The sequence below is a fragment of the Hippopotamus amphibius genome, chromosome 10 (assembly GCF_030028045.1).
Source record: "Hippopotamus amphibius kiboko isolate mHipAmp2 chromosome 10, mHipAmp2.hap2, whole genome shotgun sequence".
Classification (NCBI taxonomy): domain Eukaryota; kingdom Metazoa; phylum Chordata; class Mammalia; order Artiodactyla; family Hippopotamidae; genus Hippopotamus; species Hippopotamus amphibius.
The window spans coordinates 77445425-77462667 of NC_080195.1; the positions used below are offsets into that span (position 1 = coordinate 77445425).

Sequence of the window (17243 nt, forward strand, 5' to 3'; positions counted from 1 at the left end):
CCTCTAGGTTGGCTCTACTTCCGGCTCCGCCCACCCACGCCCCCAGTTTTCATTGGAAAACTCTAGCCGCCAATCATGCACATGTCCGCCCTTCCACTACTATTGGTCAAATCAGCCGTCTGTTTGATAGAGTCGCGGTCCGTTGGTCAATGCTGCTCGGCGGTTGCTGGGGACCGCCTACGAGCTCTCCCATAGGCGGCGCAGGAGGACGGGGCGCGGCGGGGGACACGGCGGCCGCCGCGGGGCTCGATCGGGCAACGGCGGCGACGGCGGCGGCGGCGGCGGCGGCGGCGACTGATCCTCCTTCTTCACCCCATTGCTCCTCCTTTTCTTCCTCTTCTGTTTTTTTCCGGCTGGGTATCGTCCACTTCCCCTAGCGGCCGCCCGGATCCTACGGTACCGAGGAGCTAGGGAGGCCAAGGGTGGGCCCGGCCGTTGGTGCGGGCTTTGGGCCCGGGGCCTTCCGTCCCGAAGCAGGAGCCGGGGGCGGGGCCGGGACGCCGTTGTCGGCGGGAGGAAGAGGGAGGGGACGGGAAGCCTGACAGCGGCCGCCTCCGCCAGGCGCCTGCTGCCTCCTCCCTTGAGACTGCCGCCAACTCGGCTGTCGAGTTCCCGGGCCCACGGCGGGCAGCTGGGACTCGGCCCTGCCCAGCTAGCGGGCAGGGGCGGTGGGGCGACGGCGTGCTGGGCTCCGCGCGGGAGGAGGGAGTCTAGACGCCGGGAGAGTCGCGAGCCCCGCCTTTCCCTCCCGAACCTTGGGGCTGGGCGGCGGAGGAGGTGCAGATCTGGGAGCACAGCTGAGGAGGGCCTGGGACGAGAGGACTTGGGGTGAACGTTGGGATCCGAATTTCTGGTGTGGACTTAACTAGAGTGATTTTAAAGACACCTCCGTGGTGGCTGTTGTGGAGTTCTTGTTCGTTTTTTCATCCACCCTTTTTTGCTTCCCCCTCCTCCATTTTTTCTTTCCATTTGTTTTTTGTGTTTTACAGTAAAGGCATGACTTCCCAGCACCTCAGGGAAAATAGGGTGCAAGCCCAGAAACTATTTCCCCACCACCACTTGTTGAAAAACTGATTTGAAAGCATCTCCGGGTTTCAACAAACTGAAAGTGCCAGGATTTCCTGCGTCTTTGGTTTTGCGCTGGAGACCCTTCACTACTAGGTATCAAGACAAAAAAAACTGGAAGCTAATCCGGTAAACATTTAAACTTGAAAACTTCTGATGAGTTTTGTTTTTATCTAGTAAATGATTTGCTTTTTCTCTTTTGCTGGGCAATTCCTGCACTTAACTTTTTAACTTCCTCGTTTAAAATATCTTTACTTCTATGGAAAACACTTTTGTTCTTCGGTTCTGTAAACTCGAGCATCCTCTACTGGGTGGATATTTACCTCTGCAGTAACACAAATATACTTTAAAACTTAAAAGATTTTGGAATGTATAGGCCTTTCATATTGTACAAGTGATTCTGCGTTTTATACTTCAAACAATAATGAACATGTTAATTGTTTTAGAGTTTGAAATCGAAAGGCAAAAGACTTTTCAAATAGAATGATCTAAGCATCACTGGGCACAAATATGTAATGTTCTTCGTAAATAGCTTAGAGCCATTAATTATAATTGGGACTGACTTGCTATAAGATTATAAAACACATACCATTAACTTAAAGTACAAATACGTGTAATGGTAATTCACTAACTATTTAGTAAGCAGGAATTGTCTTATCAGCCATCGAAAACCTATAACCTAAATAATATTTGACACATGAGAGCCTTGCATTAAACAGATTTTTAATGGGAAAAAAATAGAATTAAACCTATTAAAACCTAAACTTGATCATACTTTCCAGAATATCTGTGAAATGTTGAGTTCTTCTCTGAGGTTATGTCCACAGGTGTCTAATACATAAATTCTTTTGAGAAAGATTTCACAGTAACCAGCTGTGAATTCCGTACCATAGATTAATGGAATACTCCATTATTTCTGATTACACTTATAGACCATAGTTCTTCAGAGCACACCTGGGAATTTTTCTCTAATATATTTAAACAGAACAGAATTCCATCTTGAATTCTATCAAATTCATTTCAATTTCTTATATCTAGGTTAATGTAAGAGCTTAATCCAATGGCATGGCCCCAGGGAACAAATGGTTACACTCACAACTTTTGTTATCTCAAGTTTTCAGTGCCCATAACCTTATGATTTTGGCAGTGATCACACAAATTTGTTTTGGGGATAAATTGAGAAATTATTAAGCTGCTTCTGAGTTAAATATTTGGAAAAATAGTGAAGATAATCACTTATTCCATATCAACAAATCGTGACTGAGCATCTATCAAGTACAAAATACTGTTCTAAGTTCTTAGTTTTAGTCTAGCTTAATACTTAAATAACTGAAGTAAATATTAGCAAATGTAAATACTATTCTTTAATGGGAAAAGAAGTGTTAGATTAGGTACTTTGCATAGCTTGTCTATCACCTTTTGGAAGGGTATCTTAGCAGAGGTGTATAAGCATTTAAAAAAATGACTTTGAGCTCTATATTTTGACTAAAATTTAATGTCATTGTTGCTGCTTTGAATTGCAATTCGCCTGTATTCTTTCTTGCTTTTTATTTTCTTTTCTCTCAGAGCAATTTTGGAAATTATATTCATCTTCATATAGAATTATGCCAATTTAGTGGCCCACCTGTTTGAACAGACTTTGTACACAATTCCTTGCAGTTGTTTTCCTAAAATCTGTTGCCCCAGAACTGTGGAGGGAAAGAAGTTCTTTTCAACTTGAACACATATCTAAATTGGATGAGATTAATACAATTAATACCATAAATGCTGAACTGTGGTTAGGTTTTTCTAAAGGATAGTGACATCTGGGATAGTTGGAGTTCTTTTTTCATGTTTGAATTTCATCAAAATCAAGGAATGGACCTAGTTGTTACTGGTAACTTGCTCTGGTTTTGCCTTCCCTTAACATATTTCAGGTAAGTTAAGACTTAATAACACACAGTCTATTAATTCGAATTAAGTTTTCTGAAGCCTTTAATCTTAAAACGTTTATACCTACCTTTAATTATTAATTACTTCCTACATGAAGTGTTGTTATAACACTTACCTTTGTTTCTCTTGTCTTGAAAGAACCCTATTCAAAAATCAGAATGGAAAGATTTGTAGTGACAGCACCACCTGCTCGAAACCGTTCTAAGACTGCTTTGTATGTGACTCCCTTGGATCGAGTCACTGAGTTTGGAGGTGAGCTGCACGAAGATGGAGGAAAACTCTTCTGCACTTCTTGCAATGTGGTTCTGAATCATGTTCGCAAGTCTGCCATTAGTGACCACCTCAAGTCAAAGACTCATACCAAGAGGAAGGCAGAATTTGAAGAGCAGAATGTGAGAAAGAAGCAGAGGCCTCTAACTGCATCGCTTCAGTGCAACAGTACTGCGCAAACAGAGAAAGTCAGTGTTATCCAGGACTTTGTGAAAATGTGCCTGGAAGCCAACATCCCACTTGAGAAGGCTGATCACCCAGCAGTTCGTGCTTTCCTGTCTCGCCATGTGAAGAATGGAGGCTCCATACCCAAGTCAGACCAACTGAGAAGAGCATATCTGCCTGATGGATATGAGAATGAGAATCAACTCCTTAACTCACAAGATTGTTGACAAGGAGGTTATCACCATTGTGATCAAGATAAATAATGTGGAGTATTAAAGTTATGTGTTGATTGTGTGGTTCATTTTTATATTTATTTCATTTTAAATCATGTGATGCAGAATAGTTTTGCAATGTATATATAGTTGCAGGCAAAAAAAAAAAAAAACCCATAAAAAACAAAAAAAAGAAACCTCACTGCAAACCGTATTGTTAATTTTAGTCACCAATGGTGTAAAGCAAAACTTAGGGTTTAGAGTGTGCTAGGATACCTGAAACCTGATGGTTATCTTTAAAATTGATGGTTTTTCTCCTGAAATGTTTGTGCATGGAAAAACTGCCCTGCTTTTTTACCCTGTTGCCATGTATGATTATTCCTTGTGAGATTACTTAATTACTTGGATTGAAGGCTAGCCTAGGAAATTGAAGCTGCTGCCAGGCAATACCACTCACAGTAACTTAAAAGAATTATTTCTGATTAGAGGATCCTCAAAAAAGAAGGGATGGTGGGAAACTAGTCTTATATCTTCAGATTCCTAGCAGAAAATTTCTGTTATTTCAGACTGTGTTTTACTTGTATATGATGTAGTTACCTTAACTATCTTTCAGTTCCTCACTTTTTCCCTTTTTTTTTTTTTAAAGGCTTATTGTTGTATTTAGTAGCAGCTTCAAGTGACCAAAAGACTAAAATCTTTTAATGTCAATGCCAAAAGCCACCAGGAATTTTGCAGTGACACGATTTTAGTCTCTTAATATAAACACAAATTTTTGAACCATAGCTTTTCTTTCAAGCATCATCTTGAATTTGCAAACTTTTTTCTATGTCATGGTGTTAAGACTTCAAGATTGGCATTTTGATTTAAACAGTAGACATTTTATGATTGAGTTTCCTGTTTTTACAGAGAATTAGTAATTTTTGGCTGACATCAGATAATAAGGTAATTACTTTTTATGCATTAATTTTTCCATATGATTTTATAAGAGTTTATTTAGATAGGCTAGAAACAAGTTTACTTACTTTCACTTTTGTGTGCTTTGCCTCCAGTGGTATAAGGTTTTTAAACATAGATGGTAAACCATTGTCTAGAAATACTGGCAAGATTTTTATAGTGGAGATCTGGCAGTATCCTGCATAACTGTTTGGGTGAGGAAATAATCAGTTCTGTTAAAGGTCAGCCATGTTCAGGAAATGATCTCTATCTGAACTTCACTATCCTGTAAGGTTATTAAAGTAGCTTAGCCCAGGTATGTCCTCTTTGTTGGATACCCAAGTTATATTTTTAAAAAATTAAAACAGCTGAAAACTTGGACTAGAGCTTTAAGAAAGTCTTAAATTCTTTGAAAACATTCAAGTTTAAAATGTTTATAAAATATATTTCTATTACAAAGCACTGACAAATGATGCCCTGTGTGACAAAGATAACTTTTATCTTTGAGGTCATTTTACCACAAATCTTCATTTAAAAAAAAAAGCCAAAGTGAATAAGAAAAAGATTAGATTTTATGTTTTTCAGAAACAGCTTTCCATGTCTAAGTTTTTTCGGTAGACTTAAGTTCCTAGTTTGGGTTGTCAAAGTGCCCATCTGATTTTAGATTTTATGTGGGTTTTGTTGTTTTTATTTTTAAATAAGCCTGCCACCAAAAAAAAAATCACTTGTCAAAATTTGACCTGCCAGTTTTCCTCGTGTTCAGTTATGTTAAAGTAGCACAGTTAATGCCCAGAATAGTGCTCATTGATAAAGCACATGCAAGAGGAGACCAGCAGCAAAACGTAACCAAAATGTACTTTGCTTTTACTTCCTCTAGGTAAAAAATTTGCAGGCAACCATGTTTAATTTGAATTACCTAAGATGGTACAAGATCTAAGAAGTTAGGAAAATAATTGATTTTTATAGCAGTATTTTCAGACTACAAAGATAAGGTTAGATATACAATCATTCTAATTTTTTCAAGACTTTCATGTGATTCAGACTGCTCCCTATTGTTTGGATATTAATTTGCATTAACAGCAAACACTTAGTGGCAGAACAGCTTTGAGTAGTCCTAAACGGTAAAGTGGATGATGTTGCACTAGAAAAACACCAATAATTCACATTTGAGTTTCTAGTAGTTGTTACTAATTTGATGATCATTTAGGTCCCACATAGCTTAATGTATTTCTCCAGGCTCCTAACTTTTCGTATGTCCACTATATCACAAGGGCATAATCCATCCTCCTGTTAGGATTATATCATGTCCTTAGAAGTGTTTTCCATCCTGTTGTGGAGGTTTAACTCGTTTCTTCACTGATTATGAAACTTTTCGTTCCCTGGAACTGGTTAACTACTTCAGAGTTAAAAAGATAAGGCAGAATGATTGTCTTAGCCCGCTCAAACTGGTACAAATCTGTGAAACCATAATTGGCATATGTTGGATAACAAATGGAGAAGTCTAAGAGGCATATGATGCTGTGGAGGTGTAGTGGACGTGTGTACAGAAGCTCTCAGTCTTAACTATATAGTGTTAGTGTGATGCTATGCTATTGGAAAAAATAGCACATTTTTTCTGTTTTATAAGTCGTATGCATAAACATAAGATTTGTAATGTTTCATTTATAAGCTGCCTTCAACACATGCTTACCTGTTAATAGTGTTTTCCCGGAGTATGGTAGTATGTCTTCCAGAATTTCACTATATGCTTACAGTAAATAGTTCCTGGCCTGTTGAAGTGTTAAATTCCTTGTTGGTTTCTTTTGATTCTCTGGGGCATACAGCAAGCCTGAGAGGCACTGCCGCCGTTCCTCACAGGGTGACGATTTAGAAAGATTGCATGTTGGAGCCTAAGTAGTTATTTTATTTATTATCATCTTTGAGGAAGACTTTTTTTTTTTTTTTCCTAACAAATGCTATTTCCAGTTAATGCATTTGGCCCTACTGAATATTCAGGGACCAAAATATCAATACTTTAAAAGTTCTGCATCTTACAATTGTAACCAATTAAGTATCGGCTTGGGATTGTTCTGAAGTATTCATTGCTTAAAAACTATTGTTAAGTAACAGTTGGCAAGATCTCCAAGCAGAAAGTTCCATGTTAAAATCTTTTGCCTGAAAGAGTTTGTATGTAAATGTTAATGGAAAACACATTAAAACAAAATAAAATGTAAGGTGGCCCCAAACAGAAGCCACAATTTGTCATTTGGTGCTTAGGCTTTGTAAGGGCTCTCTGTGGTTTGACTTGCTCCAGCTGCCTTTGAATGAGTACAGATCACCTTAAAACATGTTTATTAAATAGAAGATTCATTCTATAATTTAACTGAAAACCTTAGCCTAAAATAAGTTGCTTTGGCTTCTAGTCAGCACTGATTAAAATGTGAATAGTGAAGTGACTATCCTAAACCTGGTTTATCTCAAACCATACTACCATAGACTTTTGAGGTAAATACAGTTCTTATGTAGTGGTATTCTACTTGTATCCAGAATACTGTATTCATTAAAATTTTAGTATGTTCATTTTTGTATTCCCTTGCTTATTTTTTTCGCTCACGCATGTATCCTCAGTATAAATGTGTCGCTTTTAAAGTTTTGTCTCTGTCACTTTTAGAAATAAATTTCAAAAATTGTTTCAGAAGTTTCTAAAAGCATGTTTTGTTTTGTGGGTCAATAGCATAATTTCATAATTCCAACAGATTAATAAAATTTTACTAATTTAGATTTATTTTTCTACTAGTTATATCTCTTTGTAAGATTATTAGTCCTTATGCCCAATGTACAAGCATATATGCTGTCAAATCAAATTCACATCATAGCGACAGATAGCTCCTTTCCCAAAAGGGGAATTATACCTAATTCCTACCTAAAATCTACCTAAAATTATATAGGTAATATTTAAATAAGCTTAATCAGTTCTTTTAATTAGAAACATATTCTAATTTTCTACCTTTAGAAAGACTAATTATGGAAAACAAGGACCTAATTTGCATCTCATAAGTTTTATTGGGTTTTTGAAAGATTTGCTATATTATTCAGCACTGGGGGAAAATGCATAGAAGTGAAAAATTGCCTTGACTTTTATTAGTTTCACATAGTTTTGAGGGCATATGTTCTTCCTTCTATTTACTTCTATTTGGAAAAAATTAATGAATTTATAAAGTAATTAACTTTTTTTTTCTGAAATCAAAATGGTAAAAAGGACCTTAAGAAATTAGTCAGTACTTCTGTTTCCAGTTTAATAGCATCAAACCATTAGAGGCTTGTCTTCATTTTTCTTAAAGAATCTCATCGTAACCTTTATAAAAATGTAAACCAATTGAACGTATGTGCCTTTGGGTCTCATAATAGTTCCTTTTTTTTTTTTCTGTGTGTAAATTGAGTTGTATTGTGCACCTGTAATATGGTATGATGCAAAGATGTTCCTGGGATCAGACTAGCTAACCTAGCCCAGTGAAGACTAAAACTGGGAAGCAGAATAGGATTTACTTGTGATGTGATGCATTTGGTACGTATGGAATGACTTCCATCTGATTGCCCCTCCAATATGTTACTTGATTCCACTTGTTTTATATGCATAATATTTAGAATGAATGCTTAGCTCTCTCTTGTTTAAATGATGGAATCAACTTAAAAGTCCTTGAGCTCAAGTTCTTGGTTAAATTTGAATAGTATGCAATCATCTAGTACTTATTGAGTTCTTATGTGCTTGATGCTACTCTAGCCACTGGGGACACATCAGAGAAAATAAAGACGATTCACTGTCATAACACAGTGATGGGGGCAGAGGAGCGGAAGGGCACATGTTGTCTTTTCTAGCCAACTTCTTTAAGCATTCCTTATAAGACTAGTAAATTACCAACAAAATAGTTATCACCGGTTTCATCTTGATTCTCCAAGTCTTATTTTGTACAAGAACAGCAATAAAAATTGAAAATTTGCAAGTTAAATAGTCTGTATATCCTTTGAAAATCTGGTAGTATATGTTATCCATAAAATTAATTTCCAAATTAAAATTTATTAAACAATGGGATCTACCAATGTAAATAAGAACCTGCCACACATTTTACTGCAATGCCCATGATAAATCAAGAGCTTCATTGAATATTGGATATCAAGAGAGTCACTGGTGTACCTAATTGATTAGGCATTACCTAATGATGATCATAATCCAACCCCCTGATCTGGTATGTATTTTAGATGACAGATTCTACATCCTTTTCTGTTTAAGCATACAAGGAATCAGTATGTAATGGAACACGTTGATTTATTTTTTTCTTCCCATGCTCATGTACTACCTATTCAATAGTAAAAATAATTTTATGTATTCCTTTCAATCTCACAAATTCCATTTTTATGACTATATCAGAAACAAAATTGCCAATATATAAAGATACATATAAAAAGTTCATTTTAATATTATAATCATAAAAACCTGCAAATACTAGAATGTCCAAAAATAGTGGAATGGGCCAAAAATTATGACACATCCATGTATGGGGCTATTCAGGTGATCTAAAAGTATGGATTAAAAGGGACACCTACAATGTTAAATTTATATATATATATATATATATATATGTGTATATAGTGTATTTTGAGGGAAAAAAAAGAACAGTGCTATGCAAAGTACGGTATGTTTGTATGTGGTAAAAAACACTCACCAGATGGTTAAGATTCCTGACAAGTGGTGGTATTGAATTGGGTGGGTGGGTGGTGGGGGGAATATTTGCCTTGTTTTATACACTCCTGTATGTTGACTTACAACAAGCACATGTTTATCTGTGTCACACACACAAAATATGAGTTAGACTTTTTATTGAAACCTGGTCCCACAATAGTTATATCCAAACTGTAAAGAATAGCAATATTACATAATTTATCTACCTTATTAATGAGAATATTAAAGAATTTTAATTGCTGAACAAATATTTTAAAACATCTCTGAATTCTTTAAAACTTATCTTTATAAAATTTAATTTCATACATATTTACAAAGTAAAGTCATTATTCTTTTCCCCAAGTTATTCATTACTAAGTATGTAATAGGGAGTCAGTTTCAAAGCTATGACTTTATTATCCCTGTACTCTATAATAGCCTAAACTTTCTAGTTTTTTATAGTAGTTGTACTACTCTGTACAATGCTTCAATAATACCTATAACAAATGTAAATCTAATAACTGCTAAAACCCTGTAGATGTTTCCTAATCTGTCAGTTAATGAGAATAAGACAAATGTCATAAAATATTATCAGGTAGTTTTTCTATACAACACCTTAATTTCCTATTTCAGAAAACCAGCTTTAGATCGGGATTGGAGCTCCATGTCTGGTAATCATTTGTCATTTAATTCTGTTCCTCTCCTTGAAGGTTGCTATTGTGGAATGTACAGTCTTCTGAATACTCTTTTTCTACTGGGGGATCACCTAACATCTCTTTGCTTACTGACACAACAGTAGTTTCTTTACTACTGAGTATAGTAGTAACACAAAACAATTAAGGTGCAATCTTTCCTTGTTACCAATGGCGATCTGTCCTTAATCTTTCTTCCCTGTCTGATTTCCTTCTTTCTCCTCTAATGCTTCTTCATCTTCTTCCCTTGTGGATTCTTAATGCTATTACCTTCCTTTGACTAACACAAAATATTATCAACTCACTGTGAGATCACAAGAGTTGTAAGTAGCAAATTCATATCTAGAATCTGTGTAATCATTAATCCACATTTTTAGGTGTACCACTGTATTGAATCTACAGAAAAACAGGTTCAGGTTCAGATTGGAGCAAAAGGAAAGAGAGCTGAGAAAGAAGGTCTCCAGGGAAACAAATGGAACACATATTATTTTGTATTATATTTATATTATTTCTTTGATAATCTAATCTCCTTCATTTATCCCATCCTACTTTTGATTTCTAAGACCTCTTTCTTGTTTTCTGAACTTTTCCTTTTCATAGCATCCCATTTTAGGTTTATGATTGCAGAATTTTCTTTTATCTATGTGACAGTTGTAATTTTTTTAAAGCTTTTTTCTGCTCCTGCACTGTCTCTCTTTCATCCAGGCACCTCTATTTCTGACTGTTTAATTTTAATCTCTTCCAGTTATTTACGTATCTAGTAATTCATAGATGCTCATCCATATTTAAGAACTAAATAGCTGATTGGAATCCGTACATGCATAAATGGGACCTGGCAACAGGTAGTGTAATCAGAACTAAAACACAAGTTTTGAAGAACTCCAAAAGTAAGTTGTTGAAAATCTTTTATCTAAGTGCACTCAGTTTCTTCAAACTCACAGGGAGAGGTGACAGATGTAAAAAAGTAATAAACAAAAACCTCAATCAAATAGAATCTGGAGACCAGAAGGGGGAGCTCTCATGCCCTATGATAATGGCAGAACCCAACAGGAAGAAGAAAGACTCCTATTCTTTCCTGGCAAGGACTCAGCCAATGAAAAGCCATGGACTCTATTTACAATAGCCCTCCCAACTTCCTTTTCCCCTTTATAAAAGCATTTCTCCTGCCTTAACCATGTGGGGACTTGCCTGTGGCTTGCCTGCATGGCTGACCATGGTTGCAGACCCCAAGTTGCAATTTTCTGCTGATCCCGAATAAACCGATCTTTGCTGGAGAAATATCTGGTAGTCTGTTTAACACAATGTGAATAATATGCCCAATTACTGGAACAGGAATTGTAAGAGAGCTATTATGAGTTGAATTGTGTCCTCCCCCACCAAATTCACATCTTGAAGTCCTAACCCACCAACACCTCAGAATATGACCTTATTTGGAAACAGGGTCATTGCAGGTATAATTAGTTATGATAAGGTTATACTGGAGTAGGATGAGCCCCTAATCCAATATGACTAGTACCTGTGAGAAGGGGAAATTTGGACACAGGCACGTGCGCGCGCGCGCACACACACACACACACACACACACACACACACACACACACACGGAGAATGCCATGTTAAGTTAAAGGTAGAGCTCAAGGTGATGTGGCAGAAGACAAGGAACATCAGAGGTTGCCAGCAAACCACAGGAAGCTAGGAGAGAGACATAGAACAGGTCCTTCCTCACAGCCCTCAGAAGGAACCAATCCTGCCTACACCTTGATCTCAGACTTTTAGCCTGGAGAACTGAGACAATACATTTATGTTGTTTAAGCCACCAAATTTGTGGTTTGTGGTACTTTGTTACAGCAGTGTGAGAAAACCAGTACAGGAGCTTATGGTTCAATATGTAATAATTCTTTTAATCCCATGTTGTTAACCCTTTGGCTCATTACAACCCCCTATTCAACTGGCTTTCCTGAATGTGGAGCTTCTCTCGTTCAAATTATCTAGAGAATAACCTTCTGATCCCTTGCTTGGTGAGGGGTGTGGATGTGAGTGGAGAAATAGTTGCCTACTGGTATGGTCTAGGGAAGTGGACCTGGAGCATGCCAAGAGCTTCCTTGCAGCCTGCAAGTGCTGAGCCTCTGAAGGGTTCTGTAGAGTGAACTGACTAGTTCTGTGTACTTCTGTCACTCAGTCACTTATTACCTACCCATCACTCTGTCACTTATTACCTACCCAGCTACACTTTATGTTTTGAAAGTTGAGGAAATTTCTCATATTATGCATCCTTTTCCATTTCATTTGTCCTCAAGTTTTATTTTATTTTATAAATTTATTTATTTATTTATTTATTTATTGGCTGCGTTGGGTCTTCGGTGCTGCGTACAGGCTTTCTCTAGTTGCAGGGAGTGGGGGGCTACTCTTTGTTGTGGTGTGCGGGCTTCTTAGTGCAGTGGCTTCTCTTGTGAAGCATGGGCTCTAGGTATATGGGCTCAGTAGTTGTGGCTCATGGACTCTAGAACACAGGCTCAGTAGTTGTGGCCCACGGGTTTAGTTGCTCCACAGCATGTGGGATCTTCCGAGACCAAGGATTGAACCCGTGTCCCCTGCATTGGCAGGTAGATTCTTAACCACTGTATCACCAGGGAAGTCCCTGTCCTTAAGTTTTAAATACAAACACACACACACATATGTATATTTTTAATTCATGTATTTTAATTTTAGTGAAGTTTTATGAGATAAAGGAGATAAATACATGCTAATCCACCATTTTTTAACCAGAAGTCCTTTGCTTCTGATCTCAATATGTTACGTTTGAACATCAAAGCCAGAGATTGGATAGACGGTCAAACACATGCACGTCCTTCCCTTTATGCTTCAAATCCTTTAAAATCTGAGAAGAAATTCATAGTAGCATTATAAAATAAGAAAGGGTTCCATGAACAGATAAGACTTCTTGAGGAATTTCTAGATGATGGAAAAATTGATTGTATGGGATGATTAATTATATAGATGATGGAAAAACACAGTTAACCCTTGAGCAACACAGGTTTGAACTGTGTGGATTCACTTATACATGGATTTTTATCACTAAATACATACTACAGCGCTATACAGTCCAATCCTCAGTTAGCTGAATCCAAGAATGTGGAAACTCAGATATGAGAGCCAACTGTAAAGTTATACTCAGATTTTCAACTGCATGGTGGTGGGGTCTGTGTCCCTAATCCCTGAGTTGTTCAAGGGTCAACTGTAGTTTGTATTAGATTCACTGAGAAGTGACAGAGATAGAAAAACCAAAGCTCAAATGTTTGAAGAAAACCACATCCTGAAGAAGATCACTGCTGAATTCACAGCATATCTAGAAAAACAGCAAGCTCAAGAACAAATATGAAGAGTAGGAGATGTTTCTGAGTAATCATCAGGGAAAATGGCTAGTAAGGCCAGCTAGGTGGCAATACGTCACAGGGCTGGGGCAAGGTTCTCCAGAAGGCTGTATATAGTCTGAATCAACATCCAATATATGGGGCTGCTTCTCCCATAGTTGATGTGCAGGAGTCATGAGGTGGAAATGGGAGTGGCACCACTCTCTATTACCCCTAGTGACCACTAGAAAAATTTGTGCTTCCTGTTCTCATGACTTTATATTCTGCTGGCCTAGAGGTTTTAGTTCCAAAGGGAGGAATGCTTCCACATTGAGACACAACTATGATTTTCTATTGAACTGTAAGTTAAGACTGTCACCCAGCCACTTTGGACTCCTCATGCCTCTGAATCAATAGGCCTAGAATGGAGTTACTGTGCTGGCTGGAGAGACCGATCCTGACTACCCAGGGGAAATTGGACTGCTACTCCACAATGGAGGTACTAAAGAGTATGTGTGGAATACACAGATCTCTTAGCATCTCTTAGTATTACCACCCTTATGATTAAAATCAATGGAAAACTACAACTCAATTCAGGAAGGACTACCAATGGCTTAGACCCGTTAGGAATTAGGGTTTGGACACCCCTCTAGATAAAGAAACACAACAAGGCGAGATGCTTGCTAAAGGCAAAGGGAATATAGGGTGGGTAGTGAAAGAAGGTTATCAAAAATATCAGCTACAACTACATGACCAATTACAGAAATAAGGACTGTAACTGTCATTGAACATTTCCTCCTTATTTTGCTATGAATAATTTGTGTATGTATCTATATATCTCTATCTGTATATCTTTGTCTTCTTTCCTCTGCTATTACCTTATATGTGTATTGACTTTATATTGCAGTATTTAAGTCCTGTTAATTTTACATCATAGTATTTAGTATTTAAATTATAGGATATTAAGGAGAAGAGTAAACACCACTGAAGGATTCTATATCTTCTAGGGAAGGGGTTGGTACATTTTCAGTTGTACACAGGATAGTTGTATCATGTTAGACGGAATTGTGGTCTTACTATTGTTTCTATTTATTTGAGTATGGTTTAATGAGATGCATATGGGTGCCAAGTTGACAAGAGGTGGACTTGTGATGATCAAGTTTATATGTCAGTTTGACTGTGCCATAGGATGCCCAGATATTTAAACATTATTCTGGATTTCTCTGTGAGAGTGTTTTTGGAGGAGATTAACATTTGAATCAGTAGAGTGAGTAAAACATATTGTCCTCCCAGCCAATCAGGTGAAGGCCTGAATAGAACAAAAGGCTAATACTCTTAACTGAGAAGGAATCTCCTTTTGCTTGACTGCCTTGAGCTGGGACATGGGTTTTTCCTAGCTCGCAAATATTTGGTCTGGGACTACAACATGGGCTCTCTCGGGTCTCCCTCAGGTCTCCAGCTCGCTGACTGGGAGCTTGTCAGCTTCCACAGTGGCATAAGCAAATTCCTTATAAGAAATCTCTTCATATATATACATATACATATAATATGTATCAGTAAGATATATAGTTATTGATAAACATCTGTATTTATTTATATATCTGTATCTATATCTGTATCTATACCTATATCTATATCTATATATCTATCTATCCTATTGGTTCTGTTTCTTTGGAGAACTCTGACTAATACATCACCCAAGTAAAGCCTTCCTTCTTTGGGCAAATAGAGAGGAGCTGATGGAAAACAAATAGACTGCCAGATATTTCTCCAGGAAAGAAGAGTTCATTTAGCATCAGCAGAAAATTGCAATTTAGGATATGCAACCATGGCAAGTCACATACAAGTCCTCACAGGGCAAGGGAAGGAGAATGCTTCTACAGAGGGGGAAAGGAAGTAGTAGGAGCCACAGCAAACAAAGAGGCTATGTCTTTTCATTGGCTGAGCCCTTGCCAGGAAAGAAGAGGAGGCTTTCTTTCCCCTGTTGAGCTCTGCTATTGTCACAGGGTGTGAGAGCTCTCCCCTCTAGTCTCCATACTCTATTTAATTGAGGTTTCTGTTTATTAATTTTAAACATTTCCCCCTTTTGATCAAGATCTTGCTCTGAAAGCATTGCTGATCAAGAGTCAGGTTTTACAGTTTTAGTGGCTTTCTGTTCTTCAGCACCAGGAAGGACCTTTCCTGGGTGTAGTGTCCCACATACGAGGGAAAGTGCTCATGTTGGAAACCTATTAAAGTCACATTTGAGTAACAAGGAGGAGTAGGAGGGAGATCTCTAAGGCATTTTTTATCTAAAGTCCATATGTTATCAAGATTATAGACATTGGAGAGGTCAGATCCTGATAACTTTGGAAAGCTGTCTCATCAGATTTCCTCTCCTTTAATTCTGGAAAATCTTCACTTTCAGTACCAGATGATGTGCACATCCACTCAGGGTTCAGTGCTTTCTTTAGGTGCAATACATAAATCTAAGAGTCTATGCCTTGGAGTTTGGCAGTACCTGATGGAAGCCTTTATAGTGAGACTGAAGAGAGTTCTTCTGGAGATGCCCTTTCCAATAGACGAAATCTCCAGGTTGTGAGGTGCGATGCCTAAGGTCTTTATCTCCTGAGAGCACACTGTGAAAAGATTGCTCTACCAAAACACTGTTATTTTTAATAGAAGCAATCAGGCCTTTGTAATATTGGAGTATCTCTCCTTTTATCTCCTTCTACCAATTGTAGGTCAAAAGAAGCAGGAACCAAGTGGGAGTCTTGTGACTATCTCAAACAATGAGAGTTAATATGTTCCAAAAGAGGTGAATCTGATATTTAGAAGGACTGCAGCAACAATTTTGGTCAAGGTCTTTGGAAAGCCTCTACAAATTTTACCATTGGGTCTTAATAATGCCATTAGTGTGTTCACCACAGGATTGTGGATGGTAAGCACAGTGAGAGTGCTGTAAAATTGACCAAAGAGCACAGACTTTTTGAACTACCTGTCCAGCAAGATGGGTTCTTCAAAAGTTCAAGAGGAGCTCCCCAGGTAGGGATAATCTTTTCCAAAAGGACTTTAGAAGAGGCAGTAGCTTGTCTGCAAAACAAGGCTTCAGTCCACTGTGAAAACATACAGACCAGACTAAAATATATTTATATTCATGAGACAGAGGAGGTTGTATGAAATCCATTTGCCAGACTTCAGATAGTCTGTTAGGCAGTTAAAAATGTCCAGGGGGAGTATGAACAGGCTTCCTTGGGTTGTATTTTGGACAAGCAGGATAAGAAAGGTAGGCACTTTTTGTGGCCTTGTTACTGTTTCCCCACCAACATTATTCACGAATGCTATCATTTTGTCAGTAGATCAATAATTTAATGCATGTACAGTGGTTAGAAGTGGGAATTTCAGAGTCTGCAGTAGCACTGGGTTGTTATTTGGTCCAAACCAGAGTTTCTCTTTTTATCAAACTAACAGTTGTTGATTTTCTAATCTTGTTTTTCCTTTTCTGAGGCCAACTGTTGGGCTTCTCTAGCCAGTTTCTGTAAATTATCACTTGAGGAAATATCCCTTTGAACTAGGACAGAGATTTGGCTGTTTTTGGTCTCTTTAAGAGCAGTATTCCTTGCAAAATGCCAGCAAAGTGATTTCCCTTATCTTCCAGTAAGTCAAGTTTACAGTGCCCTGGAATCTTTATAATAGCTAAAGCAGCAGGTAAAAGTATTAGATCCAATAATTCCTGAACATAGGGGTCATTTTAAACTTTATTTCCACTGGAAGTAAGGAAGCCATGTTGCTTCCCTGACATTCCAAAATCATGAGCTACTCTGAAAGTATATTTATTATCAGTATAAATATTGGCAGTTTTGTCTTTGGCTAAAGTAGAAGCTTATCTAAGAGCTTATAATTCAGCCTGTTGGACGGAAACAGCCATAGGTAAAGATGCTACCTCAAC

At 37.7% G+C, this 17243-nt stretch overlaps 1 protein-coding gene across 1 annotated transcript; it reads left to right on the forward strand.

The window, feature by feature from the left end:
• Positions 1–191: 191 nt before the first annotated feature.
• Positions 192–7248, forward strand: CGGBP1 (CGG triplet repeat binding protein 1). The gene is made up of 3 exons (XM_057697620.1): positions 192–396; positions 990–1194; positions 3136–7248. The coding sequence occupies exon 3, from the start codon at positions 3156–3158 to the stop codon at positions 3657–3659; it is 504 nt and encodes a 167-aa protein (XP_057553603.1). The 5' UTR covers positions 192–396; positions 990–1194; positions 3136–3155; the 3' UTR covers positions 3660–7248.
• Positions 7249–17243: the final 9995 nt, after the last annotated feature.

Bases quoted from the DNA above. Each gene is read 5' to 3' on its own strand.
- CGGBP1 (XM_057697620.1), top strand. From the start codon at position 3,156: ATGGAAAGATTTGTAGTGACAGCACCACCTGCTCGAAACCGTTCTAAG.